Here is a 25,383-nt window from a genome sequence, read left to right on the forward strand (position 1 = left end):
TTGGTAGAAGTGATATTTTTTCCATGTTGCCCAGGCTGGTCTCGAACTCCTGGGCTCAAGTCATCCGCCTGCTTCAGCCTTCCAAAATGTTGGGATTACAGGTGTGAGCCACCAAGCCTGGCCAAGACTTTAAACTGGTTTATTTTCCTGCCTGCTTGTTCTTGTTTAACACCTCCCAGCTGTTTTTCTTCTTTTTTACAATTCTTGTCTTTTAAAAAATAGATGTCATTCTCATTTCATCTCTTTGACAATCCTAAACATAAGAAATCTAAAGTCTTTCACATGGTGTTATCATTTTTATTTTACCAGACTAAATTGGTCTTTTGACCATCGATACTGTTATCTGTATTTCTTAGTTTTCTTTGTATGTTTTGGAATTTGGGGTTGCAAGGTACTTTTTTTGTTTTTGTTTTTTTGAGACAGAGTCTCACTGCATTGGAGTGCAGTGGCATGATCTGGGCTCACTGGCAACCTCTGCCTCCCAGGTTCAAGTGATTCTTCTGCTTCAGCCTCCCAAGTAGCTGGGACTACAGGCATGCACCACCACACTCAGGTAATTTTTGTATTTTTAGTAGAGACAGTGTTTTACCCTGTTGGCCAGGCTGGTCTCGAACTCCTGACCTCAAGTGATCCACCCACCTTGGCCTCCCAAAGTGCTGGGATTACAGGTGTGAGCCACTGTGCCTGGCCTGCAACGTACTTTTTAAAAAAAATTTTTGGTCAAGTTAATTGAGTACATATGTAAAAGTCACCCTTTTGGGTGTTTAGTTCAAAGAGTGTTGGCAAATATACACGATTCCGTAACCACTATCACAATCAACATACAAACTGTTTCCATCACCTCAGAAATTTCCCTCCTATGTCTTAATAGTCTGTCTTCTTCTCAAACTCTAAGCCCTGGCAATCACTGATATAGTTTCTGGACCTTTAATTTTGCCTATTTTAGAGCATCATACAGTATGACATAAGGTGTATAGTTTTTAGTGAATGGCCTCTATTATTTAGCTGTATTCTTTATTTCTCTTAAGTAGAACTTCTGGGTCAGCAGAAGAATTGATAAACTCAACACAATGCTTTAATGAGAAATCAAGGTGAAAAGGAAGAAACCTTTTTTTTTTTTTTTTTTTTGAGACGGAGTCTCACTCTGTTGCCCAGGCTAGAGTGCAGTGGTGTGATCTCAGCTCACTGCAACCTCCACCTCCTGGGTTTGAGTGATTCTCATGTCTCAGTCTCCCAGAAACTTTTAAACATCAAAATGGGGAAAGGTAAAAAGGATTTGAAACAATGACTAGTATTGAAGATAAGCAAAGAAGATACAATATACAGATAAAAGAAGCCCCTGAAGAAAAAAAATCAGAACAAGGGAATGAAACAAATGCAAACAGTATAATTTAAGAAAAGTTTGTAGAAACTTAAAAAAGCAAAATGTCGCATATTGAAATAGGGGATCATGTGGCTGAGAACATTAACCTAGAATGACCTACTTCAAGGCATATTTTTCATCAGAATACTGGATGTTAAAGAAAAAGAAAACATTCTTTAGAGATTTAGGCAAAAACAAAAACGTGACCTTTATATCATTAGGAGAATAAAATTATGTTATTACACTGATAGTAATGCTTTATGCCAGGAGAACATGGAATACCATGTTTCAGATATCAAGGAAAGCACATATGATCCAAGGATTTTGTGTTAAGCAGAACTGGCTTTCAACTATAAAGGGCATAGGAAGCAGCTATTAGCAGTTAAAGAACTCAGAAAATATTGTTCCTAGGAGTTCTCCCTAAGAAATTTAGAGAATGAGGTTCAGACAACCAGAGTAACTAGGGAGATTGTAGTATGTGATGGCTATATGATCTGACAATGAAGATAGAGTAAACCAATAAAAATTGGAAAAAAATTGCATATTTTAAAGTATGTTTCTGAACCCTATTTTGTTCTATTCATCTAATATGTCTGTTTTTACCCAAATATCATTCTTTTGACTACTATTGCAATTTTATAAGTCTTGATGTCAGGTATTATAAATATTCTATTTTTTTTTTCTAAGTTGTTTAGGCTATTCTAGGTCCTGTGCATTTCTATGCCAATTTCAGATTTTTCTTCTTAATTTGTGCAGAAAGGCCTGCTAGGATTTTGATTAAGACTGGGTGGAATCTATAGGTCAATTGGAAGAGAACTGACAATAACATCGAGTCTTCTGACTCATAGTTTAACTCTCCATTTATTTTAGCTCTTCTTTAATTTTCCTAATCAGTATATTGTGGTTTTCAGCATACAAATATTGTGCTTATTTTGTTACATTCGTACCTAAGTATTTTATGGTTTTGATACTTTTGTAAATGCTACTGTTGTTTAAATTCTAATTTCAACTGTTTATTGCTCTTATTTTTTTTTAACCTTTTTTTTTTTTTTTTTTTTTTTTGAGACGAAATGTCGCTCTTGATCCCCAGGCTGGAGTGCAATGGCACGATCTTGGCTCACTGCAACTTCTGCCTCCCGGGTTCAAGCGATTCTCCTGCCTCTGCCCCCGAGTAGCTGGGGTTATAGGCATCTGCCACCATGCCCAGCTAATTTTTGTATTTTCAGTAGAGACAGGGTTTTACCATGTTGGCCAGACTGGTCTAGAACTGACCTTACGTGATCCACCCACCTCGGCCTCCCAAAGTGCTGGGATTATAGGCGTGAGCCACCACGCCTGGCCGTTTATGGCTCTTATATAGAAATACAGCAGATTTTTGTATATTGACCTTGTATCCTATGACCTTAATAAACTCATTTATTAGTTCTTTTGTAGACTCTTTGGGACTTTATGTGTAGATAGTCATGTCATCTGTGAATAAATATTGAATTATTTCTTCCATTCCAGTATATATGCTTTTTATGTTTCTTTCTTGGCTATTACATTGGCTAGCACCTGCAGTAAAACCTTAAGTAAAAGTGGTAAAATAACATTCTTGTGGGAGAAAGCATTCAGTCTTTCCCATTAAGTATGATGTTAGTTATAGGGTTTTTTGTAGATACCTTTTATTAGGTATCAGAAATTCCTTATATTTTTAGTTTGTTAAGAGATTTTTATTGTGAATGGATGTTGAATTTTGTCAGATGATTTTTCTTCGTCTATTGAAATGATATTTCTTTTCTAGCCTCTTGACATGATGAACTACATTGGTTTATTTTTCAAATGTTAAAACAACCTTGCATTCCTAGGATAAACCCCACTTAGTCATGACATATTATCTTTATTGTGTATGTTTAGATTGGATTTGCTGATATTTTGTTAAAGATTTTTGCATCTGTATTCACAAGGAGATTAGTCTAATCTTTTTCTGGTTTTGGCAATACTGGCCTTATAAAATGTGTTAGGAAGCATTCCCTTCTCTTATGTTCTGGAAGAGTTTTTGTTGAGTTTCTATTCATTCTTCCATACATTTTTGGGTAGAATTCACAAGTGAAACCGTCCAGTCCTGGAGTTTCCTTTGTGGGAAAGTTTTTAACTACAAGTGTGATTTATTTAATAGACATTGGGCTATTAAGCTAACTTATTTCTTCTTAAATGAGCTTTGCTATTTTATTCAATTTATGAGCATGAAGTAGTTCATAATATTGTTATTTCATTAGCATCTGTGGGGTCTGTGGTGATGTCTCCCTTTACATTACTGATATTGATAATTTGTGTCTGTTTTCTTTTTTGCTTTATTAGTCTGGTTAGAGAGTTATCCATTGTATTGATATTTTTAAAGAACCAGCTTTTGGTTTTATTGATTTTTCTCTGTTTTTATGTTTTTAATTTTATTCATTTCTCCTGTAATCTTTATTATTAGTTTTTAAATTTCTGTTGGCTTTAGGTTTAATTTGCTCTTCCTAATGATTTTAATTCATTCAGACTGTTGCATTTCAGCTTATGCCCTCATTTCTCCACAGTGCAGCTGGAATCACAAAAGTCACTAATGACCTCCTGATTAGCAGTGTCATCATCACCAGTTGTCACCTAGTTAGATTCCACTTCAGCATTTGAACCCTTTTTCTATGGACATTTATATATAGCCTCTCTAATTTCACAGGTTATTTGAAAATCTTCCTCTTAATTTTCTACTCATTCCCTCTAAGGGAGCAGAATTACCTTTGCTGACAATTGGCTACTATTTCTTTTTTTTTTTTTTTTTAATTTATTTATTATTATTAAACTTCAAGTTGTAGGGTACATGTGCACAACGTGCAGGTTTGCTACATATGTATACTTGTGCCATGTTGGTGTGCTGCACCCATCAACTCGTCATTTACATCAGGTATAACTCCCAATGCAATCCCTCCCCCCTCCCCCCTCCCCATGATAGGCCCCGGTGTGTGATGTTCCCCTTCCCGAGTCCAAGTGATCTCATTGTTCAGTTCCCACCTACGAGTGAGAACATGCGGTGTTTGGTTTTCTGTTCTTGTGATAGTTTGCTAAGAATGATGGTTTCCAGCTGCATCCATGTCCCTACAAAGGACACAAACTCATCCTTTTTTATGGCTGCATAGTATTCCATGGTGTATATGTGCCACATTTTCTTAATCCAATCTGTCACTGATGGACATTTGGGTTGATTCCAAGTCTTTGCTATTGTGAATAGTGCTGCAATAAACATACGTGTGCATGTGTCCTTATAGCAGCATAATTTATAATCCTTTGGGTATATACCCAGTAATGGGATGGCTGGGTCATATGGTACATCTAGTTCTAGATCCTTGAGGAATCGCCATACTGTTTTCCATAATGGTTGAACTAGTTTACAATCCCACCAACAGTGTAAAAGTTTTCCTATTTCTCCACATCCTCTCCAGCACCTGTTGTTTCCTGACTTTTTAATGATCGCCATTCTAACTGGTGTGAGATGGTATCTCATTGTGGTTTTGATTTGCATTTCTCTGATGGCCAGTGATGATGAGCATTTTTTCATGTGTCTGTTGGCTGTATGAATGTCTTCTTTTGAGAAATGTCTGTTCATATCCTTTGCCCACTTTTGGATGGGGTTGTTTGTTTTTTTCTTGTAAATTTGTTTGAGTTCTTTGTAGGTTCTGGATATTAGCCCTTTGTCAGATGAGTAGATTGCAAAAATTTTCTCCCATTCTGTAGGTTGCCTGCTCACTCTGATGGTAGTTTCTTTTGCTGTGCAGAAGCTCTTTAGTTTGATGAGATCCCATTTGTCAATTTTGGCTTTTGCTGCCGTTGCTTTTGGTGTTTTAGACATGAAGTCTTTGCCCATGCCTATGTCCTGAATGGTACTACCTAGGTTTTCCTCTAGGATTTTTATGGTATTAGGTCTAACATTTAAGTCTCTAATCCATCTTGAATTAATTTTCGTATAAGGAGTAAGGAAAGGATCCAGTTTCAGCTTTCTACTTATGGCTAGCCAGTTTTCCCAGCACCATTTATTAAATAGGGAATCCTTTCCCCATTTCTTGTTTCTCTCAGGTTTGTCAAAGATCAGATGGCTGTAGATGTGTGGTATTATTTCTGAGGACTCTGTTCTGTTCCATTGGTCTATATCTCTGTTTTGGTACCAGTACCATGCTGTTTTGGTTACTGTAGCCTTGTAGTATAGTTTGAAGTCAGGTAGCGTGATGCCTCCAGCTTTGTTCTTTTGACTTAGGATTGTCTTGGAGATGCGGGCTCTTTTTTGGTTCCATATGAACTTTAAAGCAGTTTTTTCCAATTCTGTGAAGAAGCTCATTGGTAGCTTGATGGGGATGGCATTGAATCTATAAATTACCTTGGGCAGTATGGCCATTTTCACGATATTGATTCTTCCTATCCATGAGCATGGTATGTTCTTCCATTTGTTTGTGTCCTCTTTGATTTCACTGAGCAGTGGTTTGTAGTTCTCCTTGAAGAGGTCCTTTACATCCCTTGTAAGTTGGATTCCTAGGTATTTTATTCTCTTTGAAGCAATTGTGAATGGAAGTTCATTCCTGATTTGGCTCTCTGTTTGACTGTCACTGGTGTATAAGAATGCTTGTGATTTTTGCACATTAATTTTGTATCCTGAGACTTTGCTGAAGTTGCTGATCAGCTTAAGGAGATTTTGGGCTGAGACAATGGGGTTTTCTAAATATACAATCATGTCGTCTGCAAACAGGGACAATTTGACTTCTTCTTTTCCTAACTGAATCCCCTTGATTTCTTTCTCTTGCCTGATTGCCCTAGCCAGAACTTCCAACACTATGTTGAATAGGAGTGGTGAGAGAGGGCATCCCTGTCTTGTGCCAGTTTTCAAAGGGAATTTTTCCAGTTTTTGCCCATTCAGTATGATATTGGCTGTGGGTTTGTCATAAATAGCTCTTATTATTTTGAGGTACGTTCCATCAATACCGAATTTATTGAGCGTTTTTAGCATGAAGGGCTGTTGAATTTTGTCAAAAGCCTTTTCTGCATCTATTGAGATAATGATGTGGTTCTTGTCTTTGGTTCTGTTTATATGCTGGATTATGTTTATTGATTTGCGAATGTTGAACCAGCCTTGCATCCCAGGGATGAAGCCCACTTGATCATGGTGGATAAGCTTTTTGATGTGCTGCTGAATCCGGTTTGCCAGTATTTTATTGAGGATTTTTGCATCGATGTTCATCAGGGATATTGGTCTAAAATTCTCTTTTTTTGTTGTGTCTCTGCCAGGCTTTGGTATCAGGATGATGTTGGCCTCATAAAATGAGTTAGGGAGGATTCCCTCTTTTTCTATTGATTGGAATAGTTTCAGAAGGAATGGTACCAGCTCCTCCTTGTACCTCTGGTAGAATTCAGCTGTGAATCCATCTGGTCCTGGACTTTTTTTGGTTGGTAGGCTATTAATTATTGCCTCAATTTCAGAGCCTACTATTGGTCTATTCAGGGATTCAACTTCTTCCTGGTTTAGTCTTGGAAGAGTGTAAGTGTCCAGGAAATTATCCATTTCTTCTAGATTTTCCAGTTTATTTGCGTAGAGGTGTTTATAGTATTCTCTGATGGTAGTTTGTATTTCTGTGGGGTCAGTGGTGATATCCCCTTTATCATTTTTAATTGCATCGATTTGATTCTTCTCTCTTTTCTTCTTTATTAGTCTTGCTAGTGGTCTGTCAATTTTGTTGATCTTTTCAAAAAACCAACTCCTGGATTCATTGATTTTTTGGAGGGTTTTTTGTGTCTCTATCTCCTTCAGTTCTGCTCTGATCTTAGTTATTTCTTGCCTTCTGCTAGCTTTCGAATGTGTTTGCTCTTGCTTCTCTAGTTCTTTTAATTGCGATGTTAGAGTGTCAATTTTAGATCTTTCCTGCTTTCTCTTGTGGGCATTTAGTGCTATAAATTTCCCTCTACACACTGCTTTAAATGTGTCCCAGAGATTCTGGTATGTTGTATCTTTGTTCTCATTGGTTTCAAAGAACATCTTTATTTCTGCCTTCATTTCGTTATGTACCCAGTAGTCATTCAGGAGCAGGTTGTTCAGTTTCCATGTAGTTGAGCGGTTTTGATTGAGTTTCTTAGTCCTGAGTTCTAATTTGATTGCACTGTGGTCTGAGAGACAGTTTGTTATAATTTCTGTTCTTGCACATTTGCTGAGGAGTGCTTTACTTCCGATTACGTGGTCAATTTTGGAGTAAGTACGATGTGGTGCTGAGAAGAATGTATATTCTGTTGATTTGGGGTGGAGAGTTCTATAGATGTCTATTAGGTCTGCTTGCTGCAGAGATGAGTTCAATTCCTGGATATCCTTGTTAACTTTCTGTCTCGTTGATCTGTCTAATGTTGACAGTGGAGTGTTGAAGTCTCCCATTATTATTGTATGGGAGTCTAAGTCTCTTTGTAAGTCTCTAAGGACTTGCTTTATGAATCTGGGTGCTCCTGTATTGGGTGCATATATATTTAGGATAGTTAGCTCTTCCTGTTGAATTGATCCCTTTACCATTATGTAATGGCCTTCTTTGTCTCTTTTGATCTTTGATGGTTTAAAGTCTGTTTTATCAGAGACTAGTATTGCAACCCCCACTTTTTTGTGTTCTCCATTTGCTTGGTAAATCTTCCTCCATCCCTTTATTTTGAGCCTATGTATGTCTCTGCGTGTGAGATGGGTCTCCTGAATACAGCAGACTGATGGGTCTTGACTCTTTATCCAGTTTGCCAGTCTGTGTCTTTTAATTGGAGCATTTAGTCCATTTACATTTAAGGTTAAGATTGTTATGTGTGAACTTGATCCTGCCATTATGATATTAACTGGTTATTTTGCTCGTTAGTTGATGCAGTTTCTTCCTAGCCTTGATGGTCTTTACATTTTGGCATGTTTTTGCAATGGCTGGTACCGGTTGTTCCTTTCCATGTTTAGTGCTTCCTTCAGGGTCTCTTGTAAGGCAGGCCTAGTGGTGACAAAATCTCTAAGCATTTGCTTATCTGTAAAGGATTTTATTTCTCCTTCACTTATGAAACTTAGTTTGGCTGGATATAAAATTCTGGGTTTAAAATTCTTTTCTTTAAGAATGTTGAATATTGGCCCCCACTCTCTTCTGGCTTGAAGAGTTTCTGCCGAGAGATCTGCTATTAGTCTGATGGGCTTCCCTTTGTGGGTAACCTGACCTTTCTCTCTGGCTGCCCTTAAGATTTTTTCCTTCATTTCAACTTTGGTGAATCTGGCAATTATGTGTCTTGGAGTTGCTCTTCTCGAGGAGTATCTTTGTGGCGTTCTCTGTATTTCCTGGATTTGAATGTTGGCCTGCCCTACTAGGTTGGGGAAGTTCTCCTGGATGATATCCTGAAGAGTGTTTTCCAACTTGGTTCCATTTTCCCCCTCACTTTCAGGCACCCCAATCAGACGTAGATTTGGTCTTTTTACATAATCCCATACTTCTTGCAGGCTTTGTTCATTTCTTTTTCTTCTTTTTTCTTTTGGTTTCTCTTCTCGCTTCATTTCATTCATTTGATCCTCCATCGCTGACATTCTTTCTTCCAGTTGATCGAGACGGTTACTGAAGCTTGTGCATTTGTCACGTATTTCTCGTGCCATGGTTTTCGTCTCTTTCATTTCGTTTGTGAGCTTCTCTGCATTAATTACTCTAGCCATCAATTCTTCCACTTTTTTTTCAAGATTTTTAGTTTCTTTGCACTGGGTACGTAATTCCTCCTTTAGCTCTGAGAAATTTGATGGACTGAAGCCTTCTTCTCTCATCTCGTCGAAGTCATTCTCCGTCCAGCTTTGATCCGTTGCTGGCGATGAGCTGCGCTCCTTTGCCGGGGGAGATGCGCTCTTATTTTTTGAATTTCCAGCTTTTCTGCCCTGCTTTTTCCCCATCTTTGTGGTTTTATCTGCCTTTGGTCTTTGATGATGGTGATGTACTGATGGGGTTTTGGTGTAGGTGTCCTTCCTGTTTGATAGCTTTCCTTCTAACAGTCAGGATCCTCAGCTGTAGGTTGTAGCTGTAGGAGATTGCTTGAGGTCCACTCCAGACCCTGTTTGCCTGGGTATCAGCAGCAGAGGCTCAGTTGAAAATGCAGAAATCGCCGGTCTTCTGTGTTGCTCGCGCTGGGAGTTGGAGACTGGAGCTGTTCCTATTCGGCCATCTTGCTCCGCCCCCGACAATTGGCTACTATTTCTAATGCAAGGTTCTAACACCCTTTTTTTTTCCTCCCTGCCATTATTCTCTTACTTTTTTCAGCTCCATAAGACTCCCTGTGGTGCCTCATCACGTATGATACAAACTACTTTATCCATAACCCTGTCACTTACACAACTCCTTGTCCTTGGCTTATGTAATTCCATAAAAACAGGCACACATAACTTTTTAACAAAAATTTGATTGCAACATTCATTACTGCTTTGCAGTCCCTTTTTCCTCAGTATATCATTTATGTATAATATCATTCTCTATATAATTTATATTTTTTAAAATGTCATTTACATTTTTTCATATATATTTAAAACTTTTTATTAGAGAGATTTTCAAACATACAACAGTAAGCAGAATGTTATAATGGACCCTCATGTACACATCACCCAGCTTTCATGGTTGTCAACTCAGGGCCAATCCTGTTTCATCTGCACCCTGACCTACTTCTTTCCTCCTGTGTTATATTGAGACTAGTCCCAAATATATCATTTCTCCATGCATGTAAATTTGTAATGACTGTATGGTATCTAACCGTAGGGATGTACCATTATTTATATATTTACATAATCCTGTTTTTGGACATTTGTGACTTTTAGTTTTATCATTCAAGTTATAACACTACAACTGCTACCATAATATTTTTAAATAAATGAGATACCACCAGCTTTTCACATTGCTTGAATATATTTTCTTATTTTTATCCCTACAGCATCCTGTAAAGTAGTTAGAACAGGTTATATTATCCACATTTTATACACAAGAATTTTAGAGTCCAGTGGCAAACTATTGGTAAATAGTAGAGTTTCCTAACTTAAAATTATTCATAAAAATAACACATATATATGGTAGAAATAGGCTGCTTTAAAAATTTCTATGTAAATATTCATTGTACACCTATTAAGTATTAGATACTATGTTGGATGCTTTTCTGTTTAATCTTCACATAAATGCTGTGAAATAAGTGTTGTATCATTTTACAGGTAGGGAGCAGAGACTCAGATAAGTTAAATAATGTACCCATCATCACATAGCTAGTAAGTATTGGAATCTGGGTCCCAATTTTGGTCTTGCCTTTAATTTCAGTATTCTTTCCAATTTTCCCTATATTAATATTTCAAGGATTACCTCCTTTTCATTAAGAAAGCAAGTAACTTTTGAGCCTGATTCCGCCTTCAAGCAACTTACAATGTAGTTGGGAAGATAGTACAAGATAGGAAGTCAGTGCCATAGGAGCGGAAAAAAAGTTATTTGGCAGTGGTAAAAATAATGATACTGTACTTAATATATGCGTGGCATGACAGAGAGCTTTGTCATTTCATCAATAATTTGTAATATATTAAATACCTACTATGTAGAAAGACCTGTATTAGTTATGTAACAGTGAAGCAAGCTGACTTTTGTCCTTCCTGTTATCACTAGAAACTAAACATTTGAGAAGGAGAAATCAGACAAGATATTTGCATAGTCCTCTTAAGAAAACTATTTTTTTCACTAGCAAAATTTTGTGCATTCTTCTGTTTCTCCTGGCAGTCCTGACAATATTCAAAATCCAGGCTAAGGCTCCAGAAAAACCAAATTTCCCTGAAAATAGAATATAGTTATATTGTAGAAGTGACAATTGTCAGCATATTGCCAATAGTGGAAGAATGTGGTATTGGCATGTGTTTGCTAGTTGGTTTTTGGTTTAGGGAATATTCTAGAGACATCCAAAAGACATAATACTTGTCCAGTTGCTTCTATATAGTGCCATAGTCTAAACAAGTAATTCAACAAAATGCTTTGAAACCACAATACTTGCTCATTCAACATTTGAAATATTTTCACAGAAATTAAATGAGGTACTGAGAATGCACTTGCACGGTATTATTTACATATCCAAATATTTGAAACCTTTTCCAGAATCTAGATCCCTGCAATAAACTGCCTTTTAAAATGCTGCCATGGGGTTGGGCGCGGTGACTCACACCTGTAATCCCAGCACTTTGGGAGGCTGAGGCGGGTGGATCACCTGAAGTCAGGAGTTTGAGACCAGCCTGACCAATATGGTGAAATGCCATCTCTACTAAAAATACAAGAATTAGCTCAGCATGGTGGTGTGTACCTGTAGTCCCAGCTACTCAGGAGGCTGAGACAGGAGAATCACTTGAACCTGGGAGGCGGAGGTTGCAGTGAGCCGAAATTGTGCCACTGCACTCCAGCCTGGGTGACAAAGCAAGACTCCATTTCAAAAAAAAAAAAATGCTGCCATGTGGACAGGCAGTTAAATATGTGGCCATACATGGTGACAACAAATGTTCTACACCTTTATTAACCAGTAGAAATATGTAAGCTACATGTGTAACTTAAAATATTCTAATAGACACATTAATAAAATTAAAAAGCAGGTGAAATTAATTTTAATAGTATATTTTATTTAATGCAAAATACCCAAACATTAGTTCAGTGTGATGTCAATATAAAATATTACTAATGAGATGTTTTATGTCTTCATACTGTTTTCTAATAATATATGAATTATTGAATGAAGTGTGTATTTTACACTTACACTGTATCAGAATTTGGACTAGCCACATTTCAAGTGCTCTTGGACAGCACAGGTCTATTATTCTCCAGCCCCAGTCATTTTCTGAACCAACTGGAGGCAAGAAAACGAGTGTGTCATTGAAATAGTGTCCGAATGCCCTGAGCCGGTACAGGCCATACATCATTACTTCCATCTTTTGGGGGGTCAGTCCATTAAAAGTAACAGCCAGATCTGAACAGCAGCCTTCTACTACTTGCTGAGGGTTATTAGACAATGCCTCTTCAATAAGCTGTGCGATTGGTTTTGTATTAAATACATCTCTTCCTTCATAATCCTCTGCATTTTCCGCATGAACTCCTGCATATTTCAGGCATATTGCCAGCTGCTTATCTTCAGATAACTTCCAAATCACACTTTGATCTGCACAGGTCTCAGAGTTATCGAGAAGTCTGTTAAGTCTTTTCATCGACTCTCTACTTAAGACAATCCCTCCTTCCACAGTCACGTATTCGAGGTCTCCAGATATAACAGTGTGACCCAGATAGAAGGGTTGGGATGCATCCCTTGTAAACAAAAGATACTTTAAATTTTCAATGACGGCAAACGTAGTGGGAAGTGCAAGAAAGAACCAGTTGTAGTTGTCACCATACTTTTCAAAGACGTATTTGTAAGTGGTCCTCATCTGTACCCACCTGTCATTGCTTTCTATATTGAACAAATTATCATTTTTAGTATTGTAGAGCTCTGCTTTGTCACAGTGTTTGGTCCAGGTCTCTTTCAGTACAGCCCAGTAACTCTTATCTTCGGATTCTCCAAAGATGATACAGAAAACACGAATACTTTTACTGAGTTTCACGAGTATCACTTTCGAAGTGTTTAAGAAATCGTTCATGTTAGCTGGACGAAGGTGATGGTGCTCGTGGTCTTCAGTTTGACCTCTGTGTCGAATGTGAATTTGGCCAAACATAGTTATTAAAACCCAGGAAATGCTCCCAAGCAACATACCCTTAAAAAATGATGTCCCACTAGCGGAAACCATTTTCCAGGCGTTGAGGACAGTGCCCTCGGGTCAAAGGCAGCCTGGGACCGGGTCCTGGGGGGTCCCGCGCCTTCCGGAGCTCGCGGCCGCGCTCGCGGTTGGGCCACTCTAGCTGCGGAAGGTCGCTTCTCGGTGGCGTAGAGAAGGGGGCGGGGCAGGAGCCGGACGCGGCCGGCACTGTGGGTGGGGTCCGGGCTGCTGCGAGTGAGAGGTGTGCTGGGAGTTCTGCGCGCCTGGCCTCCCAACCAACAATAACGTTGAAAATGAGCAGAGATCGAGTCACACACGGCTCTGAAGTGGGCCAGACGTCAGCACTGAGCCAAAAAGAATAAAATTGAGTTTTACCTCACGATTAGTGTATTCAGCCCCAGGTACAACACATCCCTATGTTGATTAGCATCGGGTCCTTTTTAAGGCTTTTAAAATTCTCCTTATAATATTCGTTTTAGTATTTGTGTGTCTGTGTGTTTAATCAAAGAATCTCTTCTATACTCTCTCCATCCATCTGTAAGAATGTAAAACAACCCAGAGTTTTTACTGAAATATAGCACCCACGGAGTTGACGAGAACACGTCGCTTCCCTGATGTCATTATGACTTTTTCATCAACCCGTCAAATAGGACATTTGAAGCCTTTCTTTCCTCTTAGATTTATTTTCTTGTTCTTAGTATGTGTTAGTCAGTAATTTTTAATTTACAATCCACTGAAGAAAATTTTATTGATGAATACTCTTGAGGTATATATATAGTCCTTGTATTAAAAGTACCAAAACTCTGGCATTTTGATCAACTTTTAAATATGCAAAGAGCCTTTAATGTGCTAACTGTATTTAACTCATCTCCAGTGAACTACTTTAAAATATCCAAACTGATGATGACATGATGAGATTTTTTTAAGCCTTTTTCAGAAAGGCTTATTTTTCAAAAATAAATTTTTGTATTTATATTTTCCCTCACTTTACAGATGCAGCAGCTTGAGAGACAAGTTATTGATGCTGAACGTCAAGCAGAAAAAGCTTTTCAACAGGTAGAGTAAAATTTTAGTTTAAATGTTTTTTCTGCCTCTACTATTCACGTAAAGATTGTTTGGCTCATAATGGAAAGACAATCATCAGCCTGCCTCTACATCTTATCATTTTGACTGTTCATAGCTTGATCCATAAAGGAAATGGAGAATCTAACTCTATTTTGTCCATTAACAAATTTTCAAAGGAAAAAAAAGGCTGTTTTAGGAAGTTTTATCTTCTGAGAAAACTTTTATGGTAATACTAACTATAATGGTTATGGTAATACTAACTATAATTAAGTTTTGTATATACATATGTTAGTAGCAGCTTTATTTGTAGTCATAAAGAGTTGGAAATCATATGAATGCCATATTATAGGAGAATGAAAAAGTAAACTATTATCAACTCCATGAACCATTAGACAACCATTAAAATAATTGTTTCTAAGGATATGCATTAATATGTAAAAATGCTTCGAGTTATATTAGGAAAAGTCAAACCTAAGAGTTAAAAAAAAGGCTGGGAGGAAACACCCCAAAATTTTAATGAAAGTTTAAAATTGTTCGAATTATGGAATCAGGAATTATTTTTTTCCCCTATTTTCTTTTTCTTTCTTTCTTTTTTTTTTTTTTTTTTTTTGAGAGGGAATCTTGCTCTGTGCCCCAGGCTGAAGTGCAGTGGCGTGATCTTGGCTCACTGCAACCTCTGCCTCCCAGGTTCAAGAGATTCTCCTGCCTCAGTCTCCTGAATAACTGGGATTACAGCTGCACACCACCACACCTGGCTAATTTTTATATTGTTAGTAGAGATGGGGCTTGTTGGCCAGGATGGCCTCAAACTCCTGACCTCAGGTGATCCGCCCACCTTGGCCTCCCAAAGTGCTGGGATTACAGGTGTGAGGTATCGTGCCTGGCCCCCTATATTTTCATACTTTGAGTTTTTAAATATAACTTTTGTTTATTAAAAATTTTAAATTTTGTAATGACAGGGTCTCACTGTGTTGTCCAGGATGATCTTGAACTCCTGGCTTCAAGTGATCCTCAATGTCCCAAAGTGTTGGGATTACAGGTGTGAGCTCACTTGCTCAGACAGCTTTTATTATTTTTAAAAGATGTTTTGATAAGTCATATAACCCTTTCTGAGCCTTGCCAGCAGTAAAATGAGCAGTAAAATGATGGGTTTGGACGGGCCCACCCAGCCTTAAAGTTTAATGATTCTAAATCCATAGCTTCTCGTTTCATGAAAAGATCTCAGTCATATTCAGTTTAATCAATGAGTTCCAGTGAGTTCTGGTGTTCTGCAGCATTATAGAGTAATATGGTTAACTATAATTTATTGCATATTTACAAAACCTAAAAGAGCCAGCTTTCTATATTTTCATAAAGCCAGAAAAGAGCATTTTGAATGTTCACAACACAAATAAAGAATAAATGTTCAAGGTGCTGGACACACTAATTACCTTGATTTGATCATTACACATTGTATACACACATGGAAATATCACACTGTATCACACAAATATGTACAATTATTTTGTATCAACTAAAAAGGAAAAAAAGGCTTAAATAAAAAATTATTTTTCCTAAGAAGCGCATATGAAATTCCTTATGCTTCCTCTAAGTTTGTCATGTTTCCTTCCTTCAACTTGAGTACTACCAAATCTTTTTCCTTTTTAATTTTTATTTTAGAGGGTAAGGAGTCTGGCAACGAGGCTTTTCCCCTTGCTGCACTGCCATTCTTTCCACTAATTCTGGAAGTTGCAGTATCTGTTTGTTTAGTGGTTTGGCTTTCTGGCTGCTCAAAATTGAAGTCAAGTAAGCCTTCTGAAGGAAATTTATCACTTGTAAATCCTTCAGAAGGACCTCTATATGTGGCAACCATACCAAGTTTCTCATTTTCTTGCCACTGCCAATTATCTCTCTCTCTTTTTTTTTTTTTTTTTTTGATTGTTGAGGCGGAGTCTCGCTCTGTCACCCAGGCTGGAGTGCAGTGGCCGGATGTCAGCTCACTGCAAGCTCCGCCTCCCGGGTTTATGCCATTCTCCTGCCTTAGCCTCCCAAGTAGGTGGGACTACAGGCACCTGCCACCTTGCCCGGCAATTTTTTTGTATTTTTTTAGTAGAGACAGGGTTTCACTGTGTTAGCCAGGATGGTCTCGATCTCCTGACCTCGTGATCCGCCCGTTTCGGCCTCCCAAATATATCTCTCATAATTGTATTTGCTTGACTTACTAGACTTCTTGTTTCACAGCATAGTCACATCTTCCATTTGACAATTAGAATTTCTGTTTCTGCCTCGTTGAAATTTGTGTCCAGGGCCACTTTAGTTGCAATTATTTTTACTACATACACTGGATTTCTAGTTTTGTTACTGTTGTTCATATGCCAACTGGAAAAGCCACCTGTTCCTTCAGAATGCCAACTGGAATTCCTTCCTGTACCATTATGATTCCAATCTACTGTTCCACTATTTGAATGCCATCCAACTCCAGAATTACTATGGTTGTGAAACCAAGTCGAGGAACCTCCTGCAACACCCTAATGCCACTCAAGACATCCTTTTGGTCCACCACTATTCCTCAAAGAATGCAGAAAGCTGTTTCTCCACATATTATTAAAGCCATCTTTTTCCCAATTCCAATCCTGCTGTGGAGGTCCAGGGTGATGCCACGCTGGTTGACTGTAACTTTCTCTGTCTTGGTGAGGAATTTGGTGTTCTCAGCTCCATTAGGGTCACCTGTCATCAGAATTTCCTTCTTGGCTGCTACTTGTCGACTTTGTTCTTTCCTTTGTTTTATTAATTGAATGAGTTCCTTGTCAAAATAATCTTCTTCCTCTTCCTCTCCTTTTCCATCATCTTCTCTTTCCTGGGCATCAACACTATCTTTGTGCAGCTGGCCAGAAATGTGATTAGCATATGCAGAAAGACCCACTTCTGTGGCCCCGCACATTTGACACTCATGACTAGTGCCCCTTTTTGGAGCTGTACACAATGTGACACAATATGCATTTTTGTTCTCCTACCATAGTGATCAGATCTGAAGCACTCAACCAAACCCTCTTACTCCATCAGGCCACTGAGGGCCAGGCAAGGGAGCTCCCTGATGCCCCAGACACCCCATTCAGTTTTGGGTGGGAGAGCCCACTCTGGACCTGCTCCCTACCAGACCCCATCACCCTCAATTTTCATTTTAGATTCAGTGGATACATGAAAGATTTAATTTTATAGAGTAGAGTAAGTACCTAATAGATTTCTAAATAAGCCCAATGTAGCCTAATCTTTGATTTTCTTAATTATGCTTGAAAAGGAAATCTTATAACTTTATTAGGCAAGACTTCAAGCACATACAAGAGCAGAGAAAATAGTATAGTGAACCCCTATCACCCACTTCAACAATTAGTCAAGTCATGGCTCATCTGTACCTCCACGCACTTCCCCTGCCCCCCTCACACTGGACTACTTAGAAGCAAATCCCTGACATGGTATAATTTCATCCACTATTATATGCTATACTAATCTAAAACCAAACACTCTTAAAAATCATAACCACAATACCATCATTACACCAAAAAATTACCGATAATTCTTCAGTATATCAAAGATCTAGTTAGTATTCAAATTTTTCCAAATAGCTAATAATTGCTTCTGTGTTTTGTTCTTTAATCAAAGTGGAATTCACATAACATAAAATTAACTTTTTTTTGGAGACAGAGTCTTACTCTGTGGCCTGGGCTGGAGTGCAGTGGTATGGTCTCAGCTCACTGCCACCTCCACCTTCTGAGTTCAAGTGATTCTCCTGCCTCAGCCTCCCGAGTAGCTGGGACTACAGGCACCCACCACCACGCCTGGCTAATTTTTTGTATTTTTTAGAGAGATGGGGTTTCACCATATTGGCTAGGCTGGTCTTGAACTCCTGACCTTGTGATCCACCCGCCTCAACCTCCCAAAGTGCTGGGATTACAGGCGTGAGCCACCGCGCCCGGCCAAAATTAGCATTTTAAAATGAACAATTCAGTGTTGTGTACAATCATTACCTCTATCTAGTTCCAAAATGTTGAAAGGAAACTCATCTCAAAAGGAAACTGTATTCATTAAGCATTTAGTCCCATTTTCCCCTCCCCCTAGCCCCTGGCAACCACCAATCTGCTTTCTGTTGCTATGGATTTACCTATTCTGATATTTCATATAAATGGATTTATATACTATGTGATCTTTTGTGTCTGGCTTCTCTCATTTAGCAGAATGTTTTTGATATTCATCCATGTTGTAGCATGTATCATACTTTATTCCTCATTATGGCTGAATAATGTTCCATATATATATATATATACACACACACACACACAAAATTTGTTTATCCATTTGTCTTTTTATGGACATTGTCTTTTTATGAACTTTCACTGTCCTCAATGTTTCCCGTGCCCTACCTATTCTACCTTTTCATCTTTTGACTATTGTGACTAGTGCTGTTAAGAACATACATGTATTTGTTTGAGTACCCCTTTTTAATTCTTTTATTTATATACCCTTTTTTTTTTTTTTTTGAGATGGAGTTTCGCTCTTGTTGCCTAGGCTGGAGTGCAATGGCACGATCTTGGCTCGCTGCAACCTCCGCCTCCCAGGTTCAAGCGATTCTCCTGCCTCAGCCTCCCGAGTAGTTGGAGTTACAGGCATGCGCCACCACGCCTGGCTCATTTTGTATTTTTAGTAGAGAGGGGATTTCTCTGTGTTGGTCAGGCTGGTCTTGAACTCCCGATTTCAGGTCATCTGCCCACCTTGGCCTCCCAAAGTGCTGGGGTTACAGGTGTGAGCCACCTCGCCTGGCCCTCTTTTTTTTGTTTTTAATAGTTGATTTGTTCAAATTGGGATCTAAACTAGATTGACACATTTCATTTGATTCTTAAACTCTTTTAATCTATAGGATCTTTTTCCCTTTTTTCCTTCTTTTTTTTCTTTCAATTTATTTGTATGGGTTAATTTGTTCTCTAAAGCTTTCCACATTCTGGAGTTTGCCGATTGCATACCTATGATGTGATTTAACAAGCTCCTCTACCCCTATATTTCCTGTAAAATATAGTTAGATCTAAAATTTTGACCTTTTTTCTTTCTCTCTTTTCAAGACTACTTCTTGGGTGATATTGTTGAAGGTATATAATAATGTCTAGTTATCTCTCTTTTTTTTTTTGGTGGTATTAGTAGCCATTGATTACTTTGTTTAAATCAATGATTTCATCAGGGAGGTTATTGCTTTTTTAAAAATAGACTTTAATATTTAGAGAAGTTTTAGATTTACAGCAAAATTGATGGTATATGAAGTACAGAACTTTCATATATCCTCTCCCCTCCAACACATGTTCAAGCTTTCTTCACCGTCAGCATCCAACACCAGAGTGGTACATTTATTACCACTGATGAACCAACACTGACACATCATTATCATCCAAAGCCCATAGTTTACATTAGTGTTTACTCTTGCTGTTTTGTGTTTTGTGGATTTTGACAAATGTTTTATGATGTGTATCCTCTTCGATAGTATCATATAGGATAGTTTCACTGCCCTTAATGTCTCCTGCGCTCTACCTATTCAGTCCTTCCCTCCTCTTACGTCCCGGGAAACCACTGATCTTTTTACTGATTTAATCATTTTGCCTTTTCCAGCATGTCATATAGTTAGAATCAGACAGTATACAGCCTTTTCAGATTGGCTTCATTTTCACTTAGTGATATGCATTAAGGTTTCTCCATGACTTTTCAATTAGCATTCTTTTCAACACTAACTTATCCAGAATGGCTAAAATTAAAAGAAAAACAATGAAGTGTTGGCAAGGAGACGGAACAACTGGAATTTTCATACACTTCCAGTAGTAATGCAACTTCGTACATTTATTCACTTTGGAAAGCTGTTTGGTAACATCTACTAAAGTAAACATTTGCCAGCCTGTGACCCAGCAATTCTACTCCTAGGTGTATACTAAGAAAAATAGGAACATGTATCCACCAAAATATAGGTATATGGACATGTGAAGCAACTTTATTCATAACAGCCCTAAGCTGAAAACAAGCAAATCATTTCACCAAAAAAGACACATGTACTTCTATGTTTATCACAGTGCAATTCACAATAGCAAAGACATGGAATCAACCAACGTGCCCATCAATGGTGGGTTAGATAAAGAAAATGTAGTATATATACACCAGAGAATACTACACTGCCATACAAAAGAATGAGATCACGTCCTTTGTAGCAACATGGATGCAATTGGAGGTCATTACCCTAAGAGAATTAATGCAGGAACTGAAAACCAAATACCACATGCTCTCACTTATAAGTGGGAGCTAAACATTAAATACACAAAAGATGCCATTTCCACAGTTTGAATCTATCTTGATCAGAATTCTTTTGACATCTAATAATGATCCCTGCCTAGAAAAATAAACAAGTTTTTCTTATTGTGAAATGCCCAATAAGTCTTACCAAGGTAGGAGAAGATAAATGTAGGATATAACATGAGGGAAAGCCAATCTAAGACAACTGTAGAAATTGCTAAGAAAATTATGGGCAGGGCACATTTCAAGGTTAATTCCAACCCAGCTCTTCTCCAGGATTCCTAGAGGACAGTTATTTCAATTAGCATACAGTGGTGTTCTAGACATACAGAATTAAAGTCCAGAGTTTGGAATAAGCAGTTAATTTTTCTTTTTTTGAGACAGGGTCTCACTATATGCCCAGGCTGAAATGCAGTAGTGCGACCATGGCTCGTTGTAGCCTTAACTTCCCAGGCTCAAGCAATCCTCCTGCCTCAGCCTGCCAAGTAGCTGGGACTATAGTCATGTGCCACCACACCCAGCTAATTTTAAATTGTTTGTAGAGATGGGGCCTCATTGTGTTGCCAGGGCTGGTCTCAAACTCCTGGGCTCAAGTGATCCTCCTGTCTCGGCCTCCGAAAGTGTTGGAATTACAGGCGTGAGCTGCAAACTTGGCCTTTTCAAAATTTTGTTGTTGTTGATTTTTTTTCTCCTCTTCCTCCTTCTCCTCCCACCTCTTCCTCTTTTTTCTTTTTTGAAGGGGAAGGATGAAGACAGGAGAGGAATATGAAACCTTTTTGACAAGGTAAAGTCTGTATAGCCAAAGAGAAATCAAGGTGAATTCATGTTTCTCTGCCTTGGGAACAAACTTAAAATTTTAGCTGGATTTAAATCTAAACTCTCCCACTTAGTTGACTGAAAAAGCTTATTAGTTTCTTCAAGTCTTAGTTGTGTCACTTATGGAAAAGAGCTAATATTTGCAGAGCTCATAGTCTCTTTATATTGTGTAGAGGCGTACAACACAGTGATTAAGAACACAGCCTTGAGCCAAACTGTCTGGGTTCAAAGTCTGTCTCCATCTCTTATCACCTTTTCAACTTGGGCCTCAGCTTTCTATCTATACAATATAGTACTATCTAATACCTAGCTTGTAAGATTTTGGGGAAACTGAATAGTTACTATGAGTAAAGTACTTGGAATATTTCCTGCCACATAGAAGTGTTATTTAGCCATTATGAAAATTGACTCTGATTTAAGTAAAGTGCCTGGCATGCAGTCAGCCCTTAATAAATGGTGGTGGTGGTAGAAGTACGATTAGTAATGTGAGGATCTATGCTGTGCCTGTGTTTTAATACTCTTTGGCTGATAGTACCAAGTAGTGATATTCCCACTTACCTGTCTACAGAGGCAATAATTAACAGTAAAATCATAAAAGCCTACTTAAATTCTGTGAAAGAAGTGCAGCATTCTCTGTCACTGCATGCCAGATGTCTTAGTCTTTTTCTGCAGAGGTGTACTGAGCCGTATCTGCATGTTCCTGTTCAGTCATGCACCTTGCAGCACACATTTGTTGGCTTTGTCTGCCTCTCTGACTTTCACCACTAAAAATAGTACTCAGCTGAAACCAACTCAACTCTATACTTTAGCACTGTACATTTTTCTCTTTGTATATTAATGAATGGCATCACTTCTGTATCAATTAATGAAGTTGTCTGCAGGAAAAGTCACACATTTGCCAGATAAATCTTATACTTAATGTTCTAGTACATCCCCTTCCCCTCCCCTCCCTTCCCTCCCCTCCCCTTCCCTTCCCTTCTTTTCTCCTTCCCTCTTTTCCCCTTCCCTTCTTTTCCTCTTCCTTTCCCTTCCCTTCTTTTTCCTTCATTGTCTTGTGTTTTCTGACTTTGGCCTTCCTAGTAGCATCTCTCTTTACCTCTGTACCCTGGCTGTCTCTATGTGTCTCTCTATCTGTTCTTCCCTATCTTTCCCTTCCCTTCCTTTCTCTCCTTTAACTGCCCATATTATGGGAAAAAGAGAAAGAAATTGAGGATGGTTTTGTTTTGCCTTAATTAAAAATTCTTAATTCATAATACGTGGCAAATTTGTTTGTTTTTGAAAATTAAACTAAATTAAGTATTTTTTATTTGTGATTTTCAACTATCTACGCCCCACCCCCAGCACTGCTCTGCTCCGATTCCTTGGGTCTTACGAGATCCAGTGAGGATTCTTTAAAAAAGGATCCTTGTTCCCGATTCAAGGGAAGCAAACCACAGAGGTTTGTTGTCATCCGGGCCAACTACTGGTCTTGGTAAGTTTGACAGGAAGGACTTCTCTCCTTTGAAGTTGTTCTTTGAGGATGTTGAGTATAAAGTTATTTAATTCTATGTGCTACATCTTTAAGCAAAAAGACACCAGGATTGGTTATTTTAGACATACTGCTACCTCCATCACCAAAAAAAAAAAAAAAAAAAAAGAGAGAGAGAGAGAATTACAAATCTCTCAGAGTTTCTGTAAGTTAGCAAAACCTGTAGGCGTTTCTTTTTGTCACACTTTAAATTTATTTAGTGCATATGTTGTTACACTTCAGAAAGACTTTTCTTCCTTACGTTACTTCATAATCTAACAGTTGACAGGAAATACAGAGAGCAGATGAATTCTCATGCACTGATGATGTCACCTTTTTGGCCTTTACAAGACTAAGTGTTAATAACTCAGAGTAACTCAATCCTTTGCTATCTTTAACAATTTCCATGGGACTGTGGCCTATCTGATGTTTATGTTGCTTAAATCAGCTTGCCTTTTCTCATTGAACCATGTCCTAAGACTCAAACAACTGTATTTATCTTAACCAAAAAGGAATGTTTTGCCACTAAAAGCAGTACTCAGCTAAAACCAGGTCAACTCTATAGTTTAGCTTTGTACATTTTTCTCTTTGTTTATCAACGAATGGCATCACTTCACTTCTGGAACAATTAACTAAATTGTCTGCAGAAAAAAGTCACAGATAAATATTTTATTGCCAGATAAATCTTGGTAATCTTTATACTTAATGTTCTAGTACATCTTTTTTTTTGTTTGTTTGTCTTTTGAGACAGGGTCTTGCTCTGTCAGCCAGGCTGGAGTACAGTGGTGCGATCTCAGTTCACTGCAACTTCTGTTTCCTGTGCTCAAGCAATCCACCCACCCCAGCCTCTGGAGTAGCTAGGACTGCAGGCATGTGCCACCACATCCATTGAATTTTTTTTTTAACCTTTTTGTTGTTGTTGTTGAGACGGTGTCTCACCATATTGCCCAGTGTAGTTTCGAACTCATCAGCTCAAGCAATCCTCCAGCCTCAGCCTCCCAAAGTGCTGGGATTACTGGCATGAGCCACCACACCTGGCCCTAGTGTATCCTTATTGTTGTTGTTCACAAGTTTTGAAAGCAATATGATCAAATCAACCCAGTTCTACTTATGAGTACTCCTGTGAGATAGAAAAGCAGCAAAGAGCATATTTGGAAAATACTGACATATAGGATTCATTCCCAAGTATTTGATTAGGTGAATACCTTAATATATTACATTTATTTATGCCAACCAAAGAAGGATAGATTATTGCCCTATAAAAGTGTGTGTGTTTTTATTTTATCCTTTGGGGCTTGATCTCTTGCCTGTGTGTGATTCAGGCATGGTGGCAGCATTTAAAGTTGCCTCTGACCATTCTAACACATGAGCTAATCTTCTTGCCTTACTGTAAAGTTAGTTCTTAGTATTATTATTATGATTATTATTATCATTATTGAGACTGAGTCTCACTCTGTCACCCAGGCTGGAGCGCAGTGGCGTGATCTTGGCTCACCGCAACCTCTGCCTCTTGGGTTCAAGAATTTCTCCTGCTTCTGCCTCCAGAGTAACTGGGATTACAAGCGCATGCCACGATGCCTGGCTAATTTTTGTGTTTATAGTCTAGATGGTGTTTCACCATGTTGTTGAGGGTGGTCTCAAACTCCTGACCTCAGGTGATCCACCTGCCTTGGCCTCTCCAAGTGTTGGAATTACAGGCATGAGCCACCATGCCCAGCCTGAAGTCATTTTTGACTCTTAATAAATCCATGCTGCTCGGTCATTCTAATATCCATGACCTTGTAATGGATATTACATTGCAATGCTTTGCTATATGAGGCCCAACCTTCATTACATGGAAAGCAAATTATTTAATGATCTTGATTTTCAACTTCTGCAAGAAAAATCCTACTTTATAATCATGGAGTACTATGCCAAAATAATTGTGTTGTAAATGTGATTCGAATAATTAATTAATTTGCAGTAAACATATAAAAATTGTAATCAACTTGCTGATTTCCTTGATAACATGTCAGTAAATTTTGACACATTCTTGAGTTCAAGTTTTCTAAGAAGGTTTAAAAAAATATGTTATAAACATGTGGCCTTCCCTTTCTTATGAGATCCCATCCAAGTAGTGTAGCATGACATGCAAAGATCTGTGTGTCCCTCTCCTTATTTGCAGCCTTATATCTGGCCATGTCCCCCATTCTCATATATATATGAGAATGTATATGTATATACATTTTTTAATGTGTGTATATATACACATTTATATATGTATACACATTTAAAAATAATTTTAACTGTTATTTTAGACCCAGAGGGTACATGTGCAGGTTTGTTACATGGTTATATTGCGTGATGCTGAGGTTTGGGATATGGATGATTTCATCACCCAGGCAGTGAACATAGTCCCAATAGTTTTTCAGCCCATGTCCCCATCTCTTGCTCCCTGTCTCATAGTCCTCAGTGTCTGTTGTTCCAATCTTTATGCCCTTGTGTATTTAATGTTTAGCTCCCACTTATAAGTGAGAGCCTGTGGTATTTGGTTTTCAGTTCCTGCATTAATTCTCT

At 38.2% G+C, this 25,383-nt stretch overlaps 2 protein-coding genes and 1 pseudogene across 4 annotated transcripts in view; 1 reads left to right on the forward strand and 2 right to left on the reverse strand.

Moving 5' to 3' along the window:
* The window catches only part of PLEKHH2 (pleckstrin homology, MyTH4 and FERM domain containing H2), a 130,924-nt gene that overhangs the window by 23,793 nt on the left and 81,748 nt on the right, over positions 1 to 25,383 (forward strand). For all 3 annotated transcript variants that reach the window (XM_038006869.2, XM_073022943.1, XM_038006870.2), the window contains one exon: positions 14,136 to 14,198. In XM_038006869.2, the coding sequence (XP_037862797.2) occupies positions 14,136 to 14,198 (63 nt within the window). The remainder of the gene's footprint in view (positions 1 to 14,135; positions 14,199 to 25,383) is intronic.
* C1GALT1C1L (C1GALT1 specific chaperone 1 like) lies at positions 12,000 to 13,323 on the reverse strand. Its single transcript, XM_038006877.2, has one exon. It carries the CDS (start codon positions 13,170 to 13,172, stop codon positions 12,060 to 12,062), a length of 1,113 nt encoding a protein of 370 aa, XP_037862805.2. The 5' UTR covers positions 13,173 to 13,323; the 3' UTR covers positions 12,000 to 12,059.
* LOC140713321 (zinc finger protein 106 pseudogene) lies at positions 16,214 to 17,203 on the reverse strand (annotated as a pseudogene).

The sequence above is a fragment of the Chlorocebus sabaeus genome, chromosome 14 (assembly GCF_047675955.1).
Source record: "Chlorocebus sabaeus isolate Y175 chromosome 14, mChlSab1.0.hap1, whole genome shotgun sequence".
Taxonomy (NCBI): domain Eukaryota; kingdom Metazoa; phylum Chordata; class Mammalia; order Primates; family Cercopithecidae; genus Chlorocebus; species Chlorocebus sabaeus.

Coding starts and splice junctions, on each gene's coding strand:
- C1GALT1C1L (XM_038006877.2), bottom strand. CDS start 13,172: ATGGTTTCCGCTAGTGGGACATCATTTTTTAAGGGTATGTTGCTTGGG.